We start from the raw sequence: 15,590 nt of genomic DNA, 5'->3' as shown, positions 1-15,590 counted from the left end.
ATTCATTTGTCCTGTAATCTGCTTATCAGGGTTGTCTAATTTATTACACTTACTGCCTTTGTACTGTAGTCAAATCCTAATGGGTAATTCAAGCCATTTGTGTTGGACCATTTTCTCAAATGGTACACAGACCAAACAAAACGCAGCTGTGTTTCCAGTGTGAGGAAGAGTCCCCCAGAGTCTGGCAGCTGGAAGAGAAGCTCAGCAAAGGTTTCCATGGTAGTTTACCCTCCGCATTCTCCTCATATAGTTTGACTGGACATTGTGGAGGATAACACCTAAACTCACTATACATACCCAATAAATCAGAATAAATGTTACATTCAAAATACATTGCAATAAACAGTGAAAAATGGGTATGTGAGGATAGGGTGGGCCTGCAGTGTGGTCAAGTCCAGTCAGTTTATATAGCCCAATATCACAAATTTGCCTCAGGGGGCTTTACAATCTGTTCATCATACCACACCCCCTGTCCTTAGACCCTCACTTCAGATAAGAAGAAACTCCCCAAAAAAACCTTTAACAGGGAAAAACAGAAGAAAGTTCAGGAAGAGCAACAGAGGAGGGATCCCTCTCCCAGGACAGACAGACAGGAAATAGATGTTGTGTAACTCCACAAAAGTCAGGATGACAAAATTATATATAGATTTTAACATAAATGAAGAATGTGGGTCCAGGAGGACGTTGAGCAACTTCAGGTGATACCAAACAGACCTGAGCCACATGACCTCTCCACCATGGAGACCTGGACGAGGACAGACTACACAAACACACAAGAGGCAAAACTCAAGCATATCAACGGAAGCTAAACTTGGTGTAATACGGTCAAATCTTCTCGTGTTAATTAAGACTACAGCATTCTGAACCATTTGAAGACTTGCTATCAAGTTTCTTCATCAAATCGGGGTGTAGACCTCGTTAACCATCTTGTTTTGGTAGAAAGAGTTGCAAGAGGTGCAGGAGACTACAAAGGGCTGACTTTAAGTCACTGCTACAATTTTCAACAGAGCCTGTCGCTGCAGTGAAAGCCTTAGCAGCCTAACCCTTATTTTCTATAATTTTTCTATTTCTGAGAGTGAGATGTTCGGATTGATATCAATCTCATGTCTGTGGGATCAATACGGAGTTGGAGTCAGGACGTGGTTAGCCTAGCAAAGCATAAAGACTAGAAGCAGGAGGAAACAGCTAGCCCAGCTCTGTCCAAACTTTCAAAAATACACAATATACACAATCTCACGACTGAACATTTTGTATCTTAATAGTTTGATCTGTACACAAACAGATGTGTAAAAAAAGGCAGCTTGTGGTGTTAGGAGGGTGTCACGTGCTGGTAGCATTTCATGGTGAACACCAACCTGGGGCAGTGACAGTATGCAGCTTCCTGAGGTCTTGTTGTCACAGTGAAGTTTCCAGGTTTGGTCCCTTTGTGCCTGTACAGAGATCAAAACCGTGCTCCAAAACATCTTACTCTCTGAATGAAAGAAAATAAGCATATTTGTATAGCATGGAACACTCTCTACCCTTAGACACTTGAATTCGATAAGGAAAAACTTCCAAAAACCTAAAAAGAATAATCTAAAAACTCTTTAAAAAGAAGAAATCTCATGAAAAGCAACATAGGAGGGACGGAGAGACACGCAAAAGATGTTGTCTGTACAGATTAGACATATATGATCGAACATATATGTTTGAATATGAATCCAGAAGGACGTCAAGCAACGTCCAGGTGCCGCCAAACAAATATGACCTGAGCCACACGACATCCTCTCTACCATGGAGAGTTGGAAATTGGACAGACAACACAAACACACACGGGATCTACATCCAGATCCCAAATATGTTAAATTTGTCCTGGTCTGTGCTACGGGAAAAGATGCTATAGGTAAGGGGGTCACCAGACTTTTTATTATTTCCTCAATAAATCTTGTTGCCCCCTAAGTGCTATACCACACAGAGTAACCATTAGATTTAAGTACAAGCAGGAGGTTCAACAACTGTACTTTAACCTTTCAACCCACTGAGGTCAGTGCAGTAAAGCTTTTACAAGATTTAGTTAGTGAGCTAAATATATATTGGTCAGTTGTTGTCATACTATTTCTCTCTGGACCAAAGTACTGGAATAGGATGAGCTCACAGGACCCATGTTCGACCAAACAGTATGGTCTAAATTCTTAGACAAAAGTGACCTAAGAAACAAAGGTGGACCTAAGAAATGAAGCTAGTTGAGATGTTGTGTTTCATATTTAACACATGCAAGTGAAAATGAAAAATGACGAAACACAAATGGGACAAAATAAGAAACAGAGATTAATGGATGATGAGTGACGTAAAAGACCATTTGTGTGTAATAAAACATCAAGGTTGCAGATTGCACCACTGATCCTGTCCTTGATTAATCCAAATGTACACATTCAAAAGAAAGACGTGGGAACAAGTGGATTTATGACATTTTAACACTTGACACTTGATTTGAATAGACCTACGATAGATCATTCATAAGGCTTATAAGCATCAACATATTTTTTTGTATTGCTTTTTGTTGCTTACAACATTAGAGGGAAGCAGACTGAATCAATAGCTTTGACGGTTTCTGGCCAGTAAACAGCCGACTCCCCCACAGTGGTTCCCCCATCAGGATAACACACTTTTTCCACAGATGCTCTCCATCTCTTATGTAACATTGTTTGAAAGTAAAGTTTCAGGCTTTACTGAGTTTCAGGTGGGGGAGTCAATGAAAGACTATCCAGCTGTTCCATTTATTAAACATGTATTCTTTTCAAGATTTTCTATTAAATGTTAGATCACATCAAGGAGTTGTCTGTATGTCTGATTTTTTTTTTTAAATCTTATCTTCAGCGAATCATTTCAATGGGGGATTTTTGGATCAGAAAACATTGCAAAGCAGGATTTACATAGATCAATAGATAAATTGCAGGAAGAAAATTTCAGGAAGATTGCTTGATGCGGGAGAAATGATGCATTTGACAAGGTTTAGGGCTACAATTGCCACATACCCCCACCTTCTGGCAGGTAATCATAATTACAAATACTGCCCCACCTATTGCATCTATTCTTGAGGCCCTTTCTTGAAGAGAAAGTGTCAGAGAAGTGTTTCTTTCTTTGTATTTCAGTTGATATTGTGCAATGCTTACCTGGTGTATATTCCTAAATAACTTTATATTTAATCAGATTTTCACAAACTTACTGACACATAGCAAACCTGGGTTACAGGAGTACTGGTTGGTTTGTGGGGCTATGGGCAAAGTATAGCTGCCATGTGTAGTCTGCTGTGTCCACCGAACTTCATGAGTAGTAGAGACAAAGTGTGGGGGAAACCAGGGAGTCAATAAGGGCCCATAGCTGAATTTCCCCTGGGGCGACACAAAACAACAAGGCTCCAACTGAAATAATACAGCCCAATATCACAAATCACACATTTACCTTAAGGGGCTTTACAATCTGTACAGCATAAGACAAGGGAAAAACTCCCTAAAAAACCATTTTATGGGGAAAAAATTGGAAGAAATGCCAGGAAGAGCAACAGAGGAGGGATCCCTCAAAAGTTTGCAGTCAGTTTAATTATTGTTGGCAGGATAAACATGGACAATTACTAATGTTAATAGACTGAGACTGAGACTGATTTGCTGGAAGTAAAGTGGTAACAGGTAGGAGACCTGAAGTATGGAAGGATAAGTACTAAATGAAAGTTAAAGCAAAAAGATGAGTTTTCAGTTTGGATTTTAAGGCCTCAACAGGGTCAGACTGTCTAATGTCAGCAGGAAGATTATTCCAGGGAAAAGAGGCAGGATAGAAAAAGGCCCTGCAGCCAGTCACAGAATATATATATATATATATATATATATATATATATATACATATATATTTGTATATATTGTATATATACATATATATATATATATATATATACACATAAAATGTTGAGTATTTCTCAAAGTGTTATAGCTTTCCAACGAGCTTTGGGAGGAACTTCGCCTATGGCCTCTCTGGGCTTCCGTATTATTGTGGGGGGTTTTTTACCCGGAAAAAGTTCTTGCTCAACGTGACGTCATAAGGTGGCACAAAAATGGCGGAGTCGGAGGAGGAGGTGGACGTTTTGGTCCAGAGAGTTGTCAAAGACATCACCAACGCCTTCAAGAGGAACCCCAATATGTAAGTATTGTTGACTGCGGACATGCCAGACAGACTGGAGCACGATCTGTCACGTCCACTGAACCCTAAGCCAATTATTAGCTTGTACTAGCTTTTCAACTGTTTGGGCTTGGGCTATTACCTGGAATCAGAGCGGTCCAGGGAAAGTTGACAGTTTAGCCAGCTAGCTTAGCTAGCTGTTTGTTAGGTTAAATAGCTAAGTTAGAGGATTTTTTTTCTAGCAACACCTCCGAGGATACTATTTACTTGCCATCTAACAAAACAGTAAACGGTAAGAGTTCACCCTTTGACGTGGTAATCAAAACTGTGTCACGCTCTGCACGGGCCAGTCACGTTAACGTTAGCTCAGTAACGTTAATGGTGTGATTAATTAATGTAGCAATTAATGTGTCTAACGTGTTTTCATTTGAAATGTCGTTAGCTACCATTTCCCCAGGCTCCCGTGTTATGGGGGCTGCCTCAGTCTCTGTAGTAGAGGTGCACCGACGTCAGGCTGTCAGGGTTAGCCAATGCTATGCTTTCACGAGCTGACGTTATTAGCTGTTCATCTATTTATAATACAAGTAACAAATTAAGCAGTAACGTTACTTTAAGCTAGTGTCAAAAAGCTCTCATCAGTATTATGAAATATACATAATTATTATACTTAAAATCCAGTGTAACATGAAGCAAAAGCAGAATTTACTATGTCAGTGATTACATATTAATGCTACCTACAATTTTAAAACTAAAACAAATGCACTGTGGACAGCGAAGGGTCATGAAAGTGTGTATGACCAAATAACATGGAAGAATGGATATTTCTTTAAATTTAGGGACATCTTAAGTTACATGAAGGTAAATTAGACTTCTCAAGGGCTGATCTATTGGACGTGTTATTGGACTTAACTATGTGGATCTAACAATAAACTGGCAACTGATTATGTTTTCTCTATTTGCTTGTTCCAAGACTTCATTGACGCTAAACCTGAGTCAAGTAGTCAAAGAAATAGAAATCTAGAAATATTCTAAAGTTCTGTGTTTTGGAACAATACTTGTTCATGCAACATGTTTGTAAGGACGGACCTAACAACTTAAGGGTGCCAAGCATGCTGCTCTTCAAAATCCTGGAGCAGAGCACACGCCTGAAATCCGTCTGGCCATCTAAAAGCCACAGCAGCCACATGACAATGTGAAATATGCCACTTTAATGCGCTCACTGAACTGATTTGTCTTCTGATCTTAGTAGCCATTACCCTCATGATTCAGCAATACAGGATGCATTGTCTCCTTTCTCTGATCAGGCATATCAAAGTAGATGCCACTTTGACTTGTAAAAAAAAAATGCTACGGCTGAAGCTTGTTTTTTGCCACATTTTGCTGCAGATGATGCAAGTTGATGACATGTTTCTGCTTGCGTATACTTATTTATTGGTTTTCATCGGGATGCTAAGATTCTCTTGATATACCTCAAAGTTAATACCATACAGTCTGACAGATTATGTGACCAAGATTATATGAGACCCATCTCACACATTGTGACATCATGTGCCACATGAAACTTTAAGATCGTGGAAAACGCGAGTCCCAAGGAGACGAAGCTAGGCGGTGACTGATTTAATGTTACCCTGAACAAGTCAAGCTATAGTCTGGAGCACAGAGCCTTGTTGAAATGGCTTAGGAGCAAAGACAGAGAGCCGTTTATTTTCCGAGAAAAAGGTCTTTCATGATATTCCTGAGAGTGTGGCTTGATGCCACAAGAGAAGTCACACGGTGTGTTTTCAGAGCAATTCTTCCATGTCCACATACCACAAGTGAAAACCCCCCCTCAGCCCTCATTCTCAGTGTCTGCTCCCTCAGTGACGAGATTGGCGTGATCCCGTGTCCAGAGGCCCGCTACAACCGCAGTCCCATTGTGTTGGTGGAGAACAAGCTGGGCGTTGAGAGCTGGTGTGTCAAGTTCCTGCTGCCATATGTCCATAACAAGCTGCTGCTCTACCGCCAGCGCAAACACTGGCTGGACAGGGAAGGTAACTCAATCAACAAAACCCTTCCTGGAGGTTACAGGCAGATGAGTAAATATTATGTTTTATTCTGTGATAGTTTATTTACTTGCACATCTGTACAAAGTGTCAAAATGAAAATGATCTATTGATAGTCATATTTACATCATACCAGCAACATTACACCTTTCAGTACAGTTTCAATGTCTATATCTGTAGAATATGTCACAGACATGACAAAAATCTAGAAAAAAAAAAGAACTCAACACTTATAATTGAGCACAACCTTAAAGCTTAACCTTTTTCTGTCTAAACCAAATATAATGTATAATGAACACGCGTGCGAGCTGCAGCAATTCAGTGAGGTAGCCGTCACAGGCAGGTAGAGGTAGGCTGTGACAGACTGTGCCACATCTTTCTGCTATTGGCTAAATGAGTTGTGTCAGTGTTTTCCAAAAATGGTCCTTAAGTCAATGATCCAAATCATTAGCCAAGGAGCTGCAGATTCGAACTTGTGCACGTTCAAAGCCAAGCAGGCTTTTCTGTGTTTGTTGTTCTGTTTTTGTTGTTCGATTCCCAGCGCCCCCTGTCGTGTCGAAGCGTCCTTGAGCAAGACACTGAACCCTAAGTTGCTCCCGATGGAGGCCAGCACCTTGCATGGCAACTTGGTTGCCATCGGTGTGTGAATGGGTGAATGAGACTTAGCAGGTTGAAAAGCACTATATAAGTGAGATCATTTATGTATTTATTTTACACAGTACAGCACAGGGTAACAGCATTGATGGCTACATAATTTTACAATATATTATAAGCAACACGGCTGAAACCAACGATTGTTTTCATTATCGATTATTGTCGCGATTAATCTATGAATCTTTTAGTCCATAAAATGTTTAAAAAATGGGAAAAATTTCCCAGAGAGCAAAGTGACGCCTTCAAATTGCTTCTTTTGTCCAACCAACAGTCCAAAACCCAGACTCTTCATTTACTGAAAATCGTACTGAAAAGCTTGAACCAGCAAACATTTTACATTTTTGCTTGAAAAATTATTGAAACAATTTATCGATTATCAAAATAGTTGGCTACTAATTTTCTTTTGGTGGAATAATTGATTAATCGAGTAGTCGGGAAGTCCGAGAAGCTGACAGTTGATGTTTGTGTGTCCCTCAGCTTTAGTGGATATCACCTGCACTCTGTTGCTGCTTAACCCGGACTTCACCACTGCGTGGAATGTCAGGTACAGTACAGATACACCCAGTCACGGCATCCCACTGCAACACAACTACAGAATATTTGAATATTGAATGTCAGCTGTTCATAGTCTGTGCTCTGGAGTGTCCAACATCTCTACAAAAACGATGACCCAATACTAGCCATGGAATCTGGGATCACCAGAGGCCCCACGAAAGGATATTATCCCGATACTTAAGTCTCAATACAATGATATTGGGATTCTAAACATTTTGCAATATGCTGTGTATTGTGATAACAACATATATTGCCATTTATTACCCTTTTTTTCAACTGCAAATTATGTCCCCAAAGGAAAACTTTGTTAACATCTGTTTTATCTAATAAGATGCTGTAATGCATGGCTGTTGTTGCAGGAAGGAGCTACTGCAGTGCGGAGTTCTCAACCCAGAGAAGGACCTCTACCTGGGCAAGCTGGCCCTCACCAAATTCCCCAAGAGCCCGGAGACATGGATACACCGGTAACACTTTGCTGCAGGGCGCCCTGTTCTTCTCTAAACGTTGTCATTGTCACTCCACATACAACAGTGACTAGAATGTTATGGTGGGATGCTTCCAGGAACTATGGAGCCATAGGAACTAATCTCTGGAACTAAACTAGTCCATTTTGCGCCTGTTTGCAATTCAGCCACATCTGAAGATTAGGCAAAAAGTCCTGCTGTCATTCGTAAAATCTTTTTTCAGTTTTTAATAAACTTTACAAGAAATGTCCACCACTCATCACTATTCTATTCTAGCTGTATTTGGTGAATGAAGCTGTACACAAGTTGTAGCAGCCCCCCAGTTTTGTGTTTGACCAATCGGCAATATTTGTGCAATAATACTTGATTGTCTTGTAAAAAGTGGTTCAGCAGTAACCGTACACCAGGTTAATGGAGTTATCTAACCCGGGCAGTTGTTGTCTCCCTGCAGTCGCTGGGTGCTGCAGCAGATCCTGCGTCAGTTCTCTGCTGTGGGCCGCGGCAGGAAGCAGCAGCAGCAGCAGCAGCAGCAGCAGCAGCAGCAGCAGCAGCAGCAGCAGCAGCAGCAGCAACAACAGCAACAGCAACAGCAACAGCAGCAGCAGCAGGGTGAAGCGGAGCAGGCTGATGCAGAGAGGAGCCAGCAGCTCAGTGACCGTCTGGCCAGGACACTCCACCAAGAGATGAAGGTGTGCTCTGATGCTGCCTGCCGCTATCCTAGCAACTACAACGCCTGGTCCCACCGCATCTGGGTGCTGCAGCACATGGCCATGGGCAACGTCAAGGTAGGATGAGGAAGGGATGCATTTATTTATGTATTTATTTTTAAAGGGATTTATTGTCCTATTGCTTTTAAAATACCACCATTTATATAAAAAAAAAAAACAACTTGTGCCCTATACACAGTATACAGACAAGCAAGTGTTCCAATGTACAGTTTGTTAAGTGAAATACTAGGAACTTCCATGTAGTTAACATATTTTGTTATATATCAGATTTATGTATGGGATGGTTCCTTATAGAGAAATATATCTCATACCTCATCAGACTGCAGATATACTATATGATATATGTCCATTTATATTGAAATTTTAAGAAAAACAAATATGCTGTGATATATACCGTTACCGTCCGTGCTTCAAATTATACCATGATATACATTTTAGGCCATAAATGCAAAAAACAGCTCATTGTTGATACTGAATTTAATCAGCTCTGCACACTTTCTGTGGGTGTTCTGGCAGAACTTAACAGTGTTTTCTTACCATTTGATACTGACACAGCATCCTAACTACAAGTCTTGTGTGTTCAAAGAAAAAAAAGGTTAAGAGAGTCAGGGTGGGTCAGATCTCTATCAAGGTTATAGGGTAGGCTGCCTTCATATAACTGCTCTGATGACCTGGGGAGTATATTGTCTGTTACAAAACATTGCTATAATTTTACACTTTTTAGGCTGCCAATCAATCTGGGAGAGTAAAGTTATCAAGGAGCATTCATTTACACGCATATAACAAAATGTCCTATTTGTTTTACATACATACAATACTCATTCATCAGGGCATTAGCTTAAAATAGCTATACAGGACATGATTGGGGTCATTGATAATTTTATTTTTTTCATTTTTTAGGTATTCTTCTGTTTTAAGCTCTATAAGGGATCTTTGTGTTTTGCCAGTCTTTTTAGTTCTGAGGTTAACAACACCTTGCAATTGGTTCTTGTTGTTTTGACAATGAAAAAGTTAAAATACTTTCAATAAAAGACTTTTACATTTACTACGACAGTCATCTGTATACACAATAAAAATGCAAGGACACAACCCTGCGGTGAGCATAGCTCTTCTTTACTACGGTCCTGTTTATGAATTAATCCCATCCATCCCATCCAAATTCTGTATGTGTGGTAAAACTGGCTGTGCCACACATGGTGTGGATGAAACAACATGCGTACTTTTTAAAAATATGTTTCAGTCCAATGGAGTATCTTGGCCATTAATGGTGGCTTTGTGGTGCTTTAAAATGTTCAGTTGTTGTTGAGACAGTCTGTGTTAGAAAAGATTTTAACAAAGATTTTCTTCGCCTTTTTTGGATGCAGTAGTTGGTGGTGGTGGTGTTATGTATTCTAATAAAGAAATCCCATGACGTCTCCTCCATATGCAGTTTAGCTCTCTACCACCAGCCTTGTGTTCTGTGTGGAGGTTTTATTTATCAATCTTTCTGAAAAGCAGAAACATAATGTTGGACTATTCTGTTTCTATCCGATGGTGTACTTGGTATAGTATACTTTTAGCACAATCATTGCAGCTTATATGACGTCTTGACTGCGTGCCAGTGTCAAAAATGGGAGCTCAATCACAGAAATTTGTACAAAAATAAAATAGAAGTAAGCTAGAGTTGTTGAGTAGTAAATGTGAAAGTCATAATGCAGTCCTAGAATCTGGCTACACTGACAACATGACAATTCCGTGCTCTGTTCTGTGCTCACTGCCATGTTACCTCGCAGGTTTTCCATGATGAGCTGTCCTCTATGCGCCTATGGGTGTCCATGCATGTGTCTGACCACAGTGGCTTCCACTACCGCCAGTTCCTGCTCAAAGAGCTGATCACTGAGCTCTCTCAGACTCCAGCTTCCACTGCCCCCACCACCAGTTCACCCCAGCACTGGTCCAACACAGTCCCCAGCAGCAGTCCCCACCATCACAGCCACGCACGGGCTAATGGGGAGCTGTCGGAAGCAGAGGCGGTGGGTGAGGAGGAGAGGCAGCTCAGCTTCACGAAAGTCCTTCAGCTCTTCCGCCAGGAGATGGAGCTGTGCTCAGACCTGATCCAGTCCTTCCCTGGACACGAGACACTCTGGAGTCACAGGTAAGGCCACAGACCTGAACATAACACAATAGATTTGTCATTTTGCAACTTATTTTGAGACTACTGCTCAAAATAGTTTGCAAATAAACTGTAAATATCATAAATAGGTGAATGTACAGCACTGCAGTTAAGCTTGAATGAATGTTAGTTAATATACTGACCACAAAGCCTTAAAGGTTATTAGGCTGCCAAGACATGTATGTTTGTTGCTCGTCTTTGCTGGTGCTGTAAGGTGTCGTGGGCTTTCACATTTGTAAGATCTCACTGTTCGCGTCTGCCAGATCTGCCAAAAGCAGTGGTGGAATGTAACTAAGCACAAGTACAATTTTGAGGTACTAACTTGTACTTGAGTATTGTCATACAAAACACATGATCCGCCGTTATTAACAATTACTTTCTACAACCAAGTGGAGAAAAAAAATCCATCAGCAAATCAACTTTGCATTGAAATTTTTCAACTTTATTTAAATAGAAAGAGGTTCAAATGTTATATGGACTTTGTTCACTTGTTTCCAGAAAATAAGGTTTGTTAGGAATTGATCATAGACATAATTGGGGTTTTCCTGTATTTTTGATTTGAACAGTATATAAAGTAGTTCAAATCAGCTCTACCTCAACCAGCTACAACAGTACAATTCTACTTATATATTAATGCTTCAGTAATAATAAGCAACTAATCTAATCTATAATGAGACATTCATAAATTGGGCTATTTCTCTTTTCCTCTTGCTACTTTTGGGTTCATTTAGCCAATGATACATCTGTATTGCAACTTTCACTTCAGGAAAATATCTGAATACTTCTTCCACTAAAGAAGGTACACTGAAGCTTCCTGTGTGTTCTGCCTGCATGAATCAGTTCTATCTAGAAGTTTCAACTTCAGTAAAAGAAAATGCAACCTAGAGCCAGTATTTTATTCCCATTAGTATTTAAGATGTACACAGCTGTACAAGCTGCATACTCTTAACTCCAATGCATTTCAACTAATGAAGATCACTGTTTCAGGAGCAGTAAGGAAGGTAACTCTGGCTCAAAGTTTTGTTCATTGGTCACATTAAATCAATGTCTGACACATTTACAGTTAACCTAAGAATGTCCCAGGTGTGACAGTAGCTGTCAAGAGCTTCACATCAAGCTGGAACCTTTTGGTTTTGGGTAAATACTAATATTCTGGTTACTTTGGGACAGCAAAGAGCTTTTTGGAATGTGTGTTAAATGTGTTAGTGTGCCGCTCAATATGCTCTGCAAACGTTAATATTCGGAGACGAGAAGTGATGAGACTTGTGTCCTCTTGCTCTTCCTCTTTAATTAGGAGTATTGTGATTAGATGACACTTTTAGACGATAACATGAAACTTTATTGATGTCCCCAAGATAATGGGTAATATGAATGCTAGTGGCATAATAGCCCCAACTTTATTGTAAAGTATGTGGACACCCACTATTAAACCAACATATGTGACTGTGGAACTAGGGAGTTTACACCAATCCAGGAAACGATGTGCCCACATACTATATTTTTGGCCATGTAGTGTATTTGCACAGTACATTTCAATAATAAGATGTCGGATGTATGTTTCCACCCCTTCCAGGCGGCATGTCTTATATTTGTGGCACCACTGGAGGGGGGAACACCAGCACCACTGCAGCAGCAGCAACGGAGGCAGCGAGTCCGTCCACCTAAACGACAGCAGCCCAGGCCTGCCAAAGGTCAGCGCTCAAAGCTGTGCAGGCCGGGGGGAGAGTGTGAATGGACAGAGGCATGCTAGCGACGCTATGGAGGTAGACGGGGCGTCCCTGCCAGACCCACGTGACAGCAAGCGGCTGAAGAGAGGCGTCCTGCTGCCTGGGCCCCCAGCCCTGCCCTCTGAGCACAGCTTTGTGAGCGGTATCCTGGACAGCTGCTGTAACCCTGAGCAGAGACGTTTCGCCCTGGCATACAAGAAGTGGTTAGACACTGTCATTGGTCGGCAGCCTTGAGAGAGAGAGAAAACCGTTAACCCCATCCTTTCTCAACATGGAAGTTGCCTTTAGACACAGATTTAAGATCAGCTTGCCTACCTGTAGTGCTGACTTTAACTAACAGAACTTCAGATGCAGTGATGACTTTAGAAACCAGTCATGGGGCAGCCTGGTTACTGTCCTATCCTCCTGACAGTGAGTAGAGAGGATGGGGTCGTTTAGAGTAAGGAAGATTTGGCGCCACCCAGTCTGTTTTTCCTCGGAAAACATCTGGATTCCCTTGAGCTTCATCTGAGCCAGTACCCCTTCAGAATGGAAATCTGCACACATAAAGCCCATTGGCTTGCTATTTGTCTGTTAGTAGACTCTGCTCTTATTTCAGGTTTCTCAATGCCTCAGGTCAAATTTCCACAGCTTTTGTTTTTTGTTTTGTTTTTTTATTGCGTGTTTGGCACTCATCTCCACATCTTACTACGTGTCTGTTCAAATATTTCAGCAGATACTAAATGAAGCTGCCACGGGGGAGGAACAATGTCTTTGCAGGGGTGAGAGCAGAGCACTCAATCTGACCCCTTAAAATCACACTTGTTGGGCCTGAATATATGGAATGCCTAAGTAACTAATATTATGTAAATAAATAAAAGATTATGATACAAATAAATATAGTCAGATATATGTGACCGATTCAATTGTGACATAATTTAATGATTTGTTAAAACTCAATTGTTATGTCATCATTTTTATTTTCATAGTAACAATTTTATTGGAGTTCATTTTCATTTCAGTCTTTCTTCGCCAGTGATTGGCTGAAAGCTGAGGGGGCAGGGGTGGTGACAACAACTCTGTCACGGAAAGTGGCATTAAAGAGTGAAAATGAAATAAAGAATACATTTAAAAAGCATTTTTGGTTATATAGCTATAATTTGGGGAAAATTAATTTCAATACAAATTGTTGCTATAAAATATATATAAGTCATGATGTATCATTTCACAATAATGATTTGAGTTTTAATAATTTACACTCTGTTTATGCATAAACTTTTTTTTGCCCTTTTGGAGTTAATTAAATCTTCGGAATAGAACGCAATGATGGTGGCTCTGAATGAAATTCACTCAGCCCTCACTTGTTGCAATGTTTTAAGCACAGACTCCTGTTTTTCTTTTGAGGTTCCTTAGATTTCCATTCTGAAGGTGGTACCATTTATTAACCATGTCATTTTCTCTTTTCTTCTGTTTGGGCCTTTTGTTTACTGCTCCTGGTTGATTTCTACAGTCTAATTGTACTGGTGAATATAGTCAGTGAGTCCTAATTATGTAGCTAAGTTACAGTAGCTTGCAACAGAAAGCCAAAAAGCTAGTCGTTAGCTTAAAAAAAAAAAAAGGTTGTGTTTGCTATGTGAAAAAGTTAGTCATAGCTAACTTGCAACTCTTACCTTCTGCCAACCTGAAGCATTGAGTATTTAAGCAGAGAAATGTTGGCTTTACCAGTTCAGACTTTGAAGGATAGAGTGCTAGGGAAGTGAGTTTCCCCAACATTCACTGGTGCTACATGTTGTCGTTACTACAACTACTTCATCTGTTACAGGTATGTGCAACAGGTGAAAACTGAACAGCACTTTGGACCATTTGATGATAATAGGCAATCATTGTTTTGTGGGGTGTCTTTGCTAAACAGCAATATTGCAACTGTTTTTGAAATGTTGTCTGTTATTTTGCACCAGGGCTAGTTAACAGTTGGCCTAGCCGTTTTTTCGCCACTACCTTGTATAAAAATAGCCGTAACAAATCCAAAAGGTCAAAATATACAGTATGTCTTTATGTTATGGAATAATTTCTAGCATTACTTTAAACGTTGTAACATGCTGTATCTGCACAGTTGATCCCTTCAATAATGCAGAATGTTGAAAATGATAGCTACACACTACATTGTCTCATCTGTTTGATTAGGGAAGAATGGTACTTTAAATTTGAATCTAACAAAGTGATGAAGTCATCTGTATTCCAGATAGTTGCCTAGAAAATCTAATTGGCTGCAGTTTGAATAGGATCCACCTTTTTTGTTGCCCAAGGATGGGTTGTTGTTACTAGTTGTTTAGCTCTGTCAATGGCAATATTGGCACACAAGTGAACAAACACATGAATTTACACATATGACATTGTTGTTCCATCAGCGTAGCCATGGACACATTAGCATTCACCGTATGTACTATGTGGTCACACGCAACCCACGGTCACATCTGAATGTGGCAGGAGCATTGGTGTCTCAGTGTGCCCTTGATGCAGTTAGGGTGCCGACACATCTGTATATAGAGGTTTGATTGGATTGCCCGCCTTGGTTCCTTAAAGACTAAATGGCGGGTTTGAGGAGATAAAGAAATGCTACATTTGGTTTCAGTGTCCACAGTGTGCACATGCTGGCTATCCGAAATTGCCTAGCTCCCCATTACACAGTCCCCATGTGCTTCCATGTAACCCTTACCATGTCGTACTTAGCTTCTCTTAGAAACTACAATGTAAGAGTTATGGAGTAAGATGCTTTATCACCTTAAATCACTGTGTACATGATCATAGATAATCTTGAAACTAGTATTTTTGAGCCATGTATTCTTTAGGTTTGTTCGTCAAGAATGGGTGCATATCAGAACTGAATGGTGGGGGTATTTTAACATCCTTGCAGATGTAGAACACAAACTTTGAATACAAGACTATCTATGCAGAAATGTTTTTTTAAAGGTTCAACAAGCTTTTAAAAAGAATAATGTAGCTTCTTGTTTTTTTAATTTATTCCTCAATTGATTTCAGTGGAGGGTATGTCCTTTAATGAATAATCCCTAGAATCTCATTAATTTTCTATTTATTTATAGAGTATAAGTCTTTTATCTTCACTTTCAGTGTTTTGTCAT

General features: G+C 40.2%; 1 protein-coding gene across 3 annotated transcripts; it reads left to right on the top strand.

The window, feature by feature from the left end:
• The first annotated feature begins 4,084 nt into the window (after nucleotides 1-4,084).
• On the top strand, nucleotides 4,085-13,286 carry ptar1 (protein prenyltransferase alpha subunit repeat containing 1). 3 transcript variants are annotated; one of them, XM_070904745.1, is made up of 9 exons: nucleotides 4,085-4,170; nucleotides 6,010-6,179; nucleotides 7,323-7,389; nucleotides 7,760-7,864; nucleotides 8,316-8,355; nucleotides 8,455-8,649; nucleotides 10,365-10,563; nucleotides 10,642-10,726; nucleotides 12,318-13,286. In XM_070904745.1, exons 1-9 carry the CDS (start codon nucleotides 4,085-4,087, stop codon nucleotides 12,703-12,705), a joined length of 1,335 nt encoding a protein of 444 aa, XP_070760846.1. In that variant the 3' UTR covers nucleotides 12,706-13,286. The 3 variants fall into 3 exon arrangements, with proteins under 3 accessions (XP_070760846.1, XP_070760845.1, XP_070760847.1); XM_070904744.1 differs by having other exon boundaries at nucleotides 10,365-10,726; XM_070904746.1 differs by lacking the exons at nucleotides 6,010-6,179; nucleotides 7,323-7,389.
• The last annotated feature ends 2,304 nt before the right edge of the window (nucleotides 13,287-15,590 follow it).

This window comes from Enoplosus armatus, chromosome 4 (genome assembly GCF_043641665.1).
Source record: "Enoplosus armatus isolate fEnoArm2 chromosome 4, fEnoArm2.hap1, whole genome shotgun sequence".
In the NCBI taxonomy this organism is placed as follows: domain Eukaryota; kingdom Metazoa; phylum Chordata; class Actinopteri; order Centrarchiformes; family Enoplosidae; genus Enoplosus; species Enoplosus armatus.
Note: the sequence above shows the minus strand (reverse complement) of the source record. Positions and strands in the feature narration are given on the sequence as shown.

Bases quoted from the DNA above. Each gene is read 5' to 3' on its own strand.
- ptar1 (XM_070904744.1), top strand. From the start codon at position 4,085: ATGGCGGAGTCGGAGGAGGAGGTGGACGTTTTGGTCCAGAGAGTTGTC. The intron at 6,180-7,322 runs GTAACTCAATCA...TGTGTCCCTCAG, and splicing joins ACACTGGCTGGACAGGGAAG to CTTTAGTGGATATCACCTGC. The intron at 7,865-8,315 runs GTAACACTTTGC...GTCTCCCTGCAG, and splicing joins CCGGAGACATGGATACACCG to TCGCTGGGTGCTGCAGCAGA.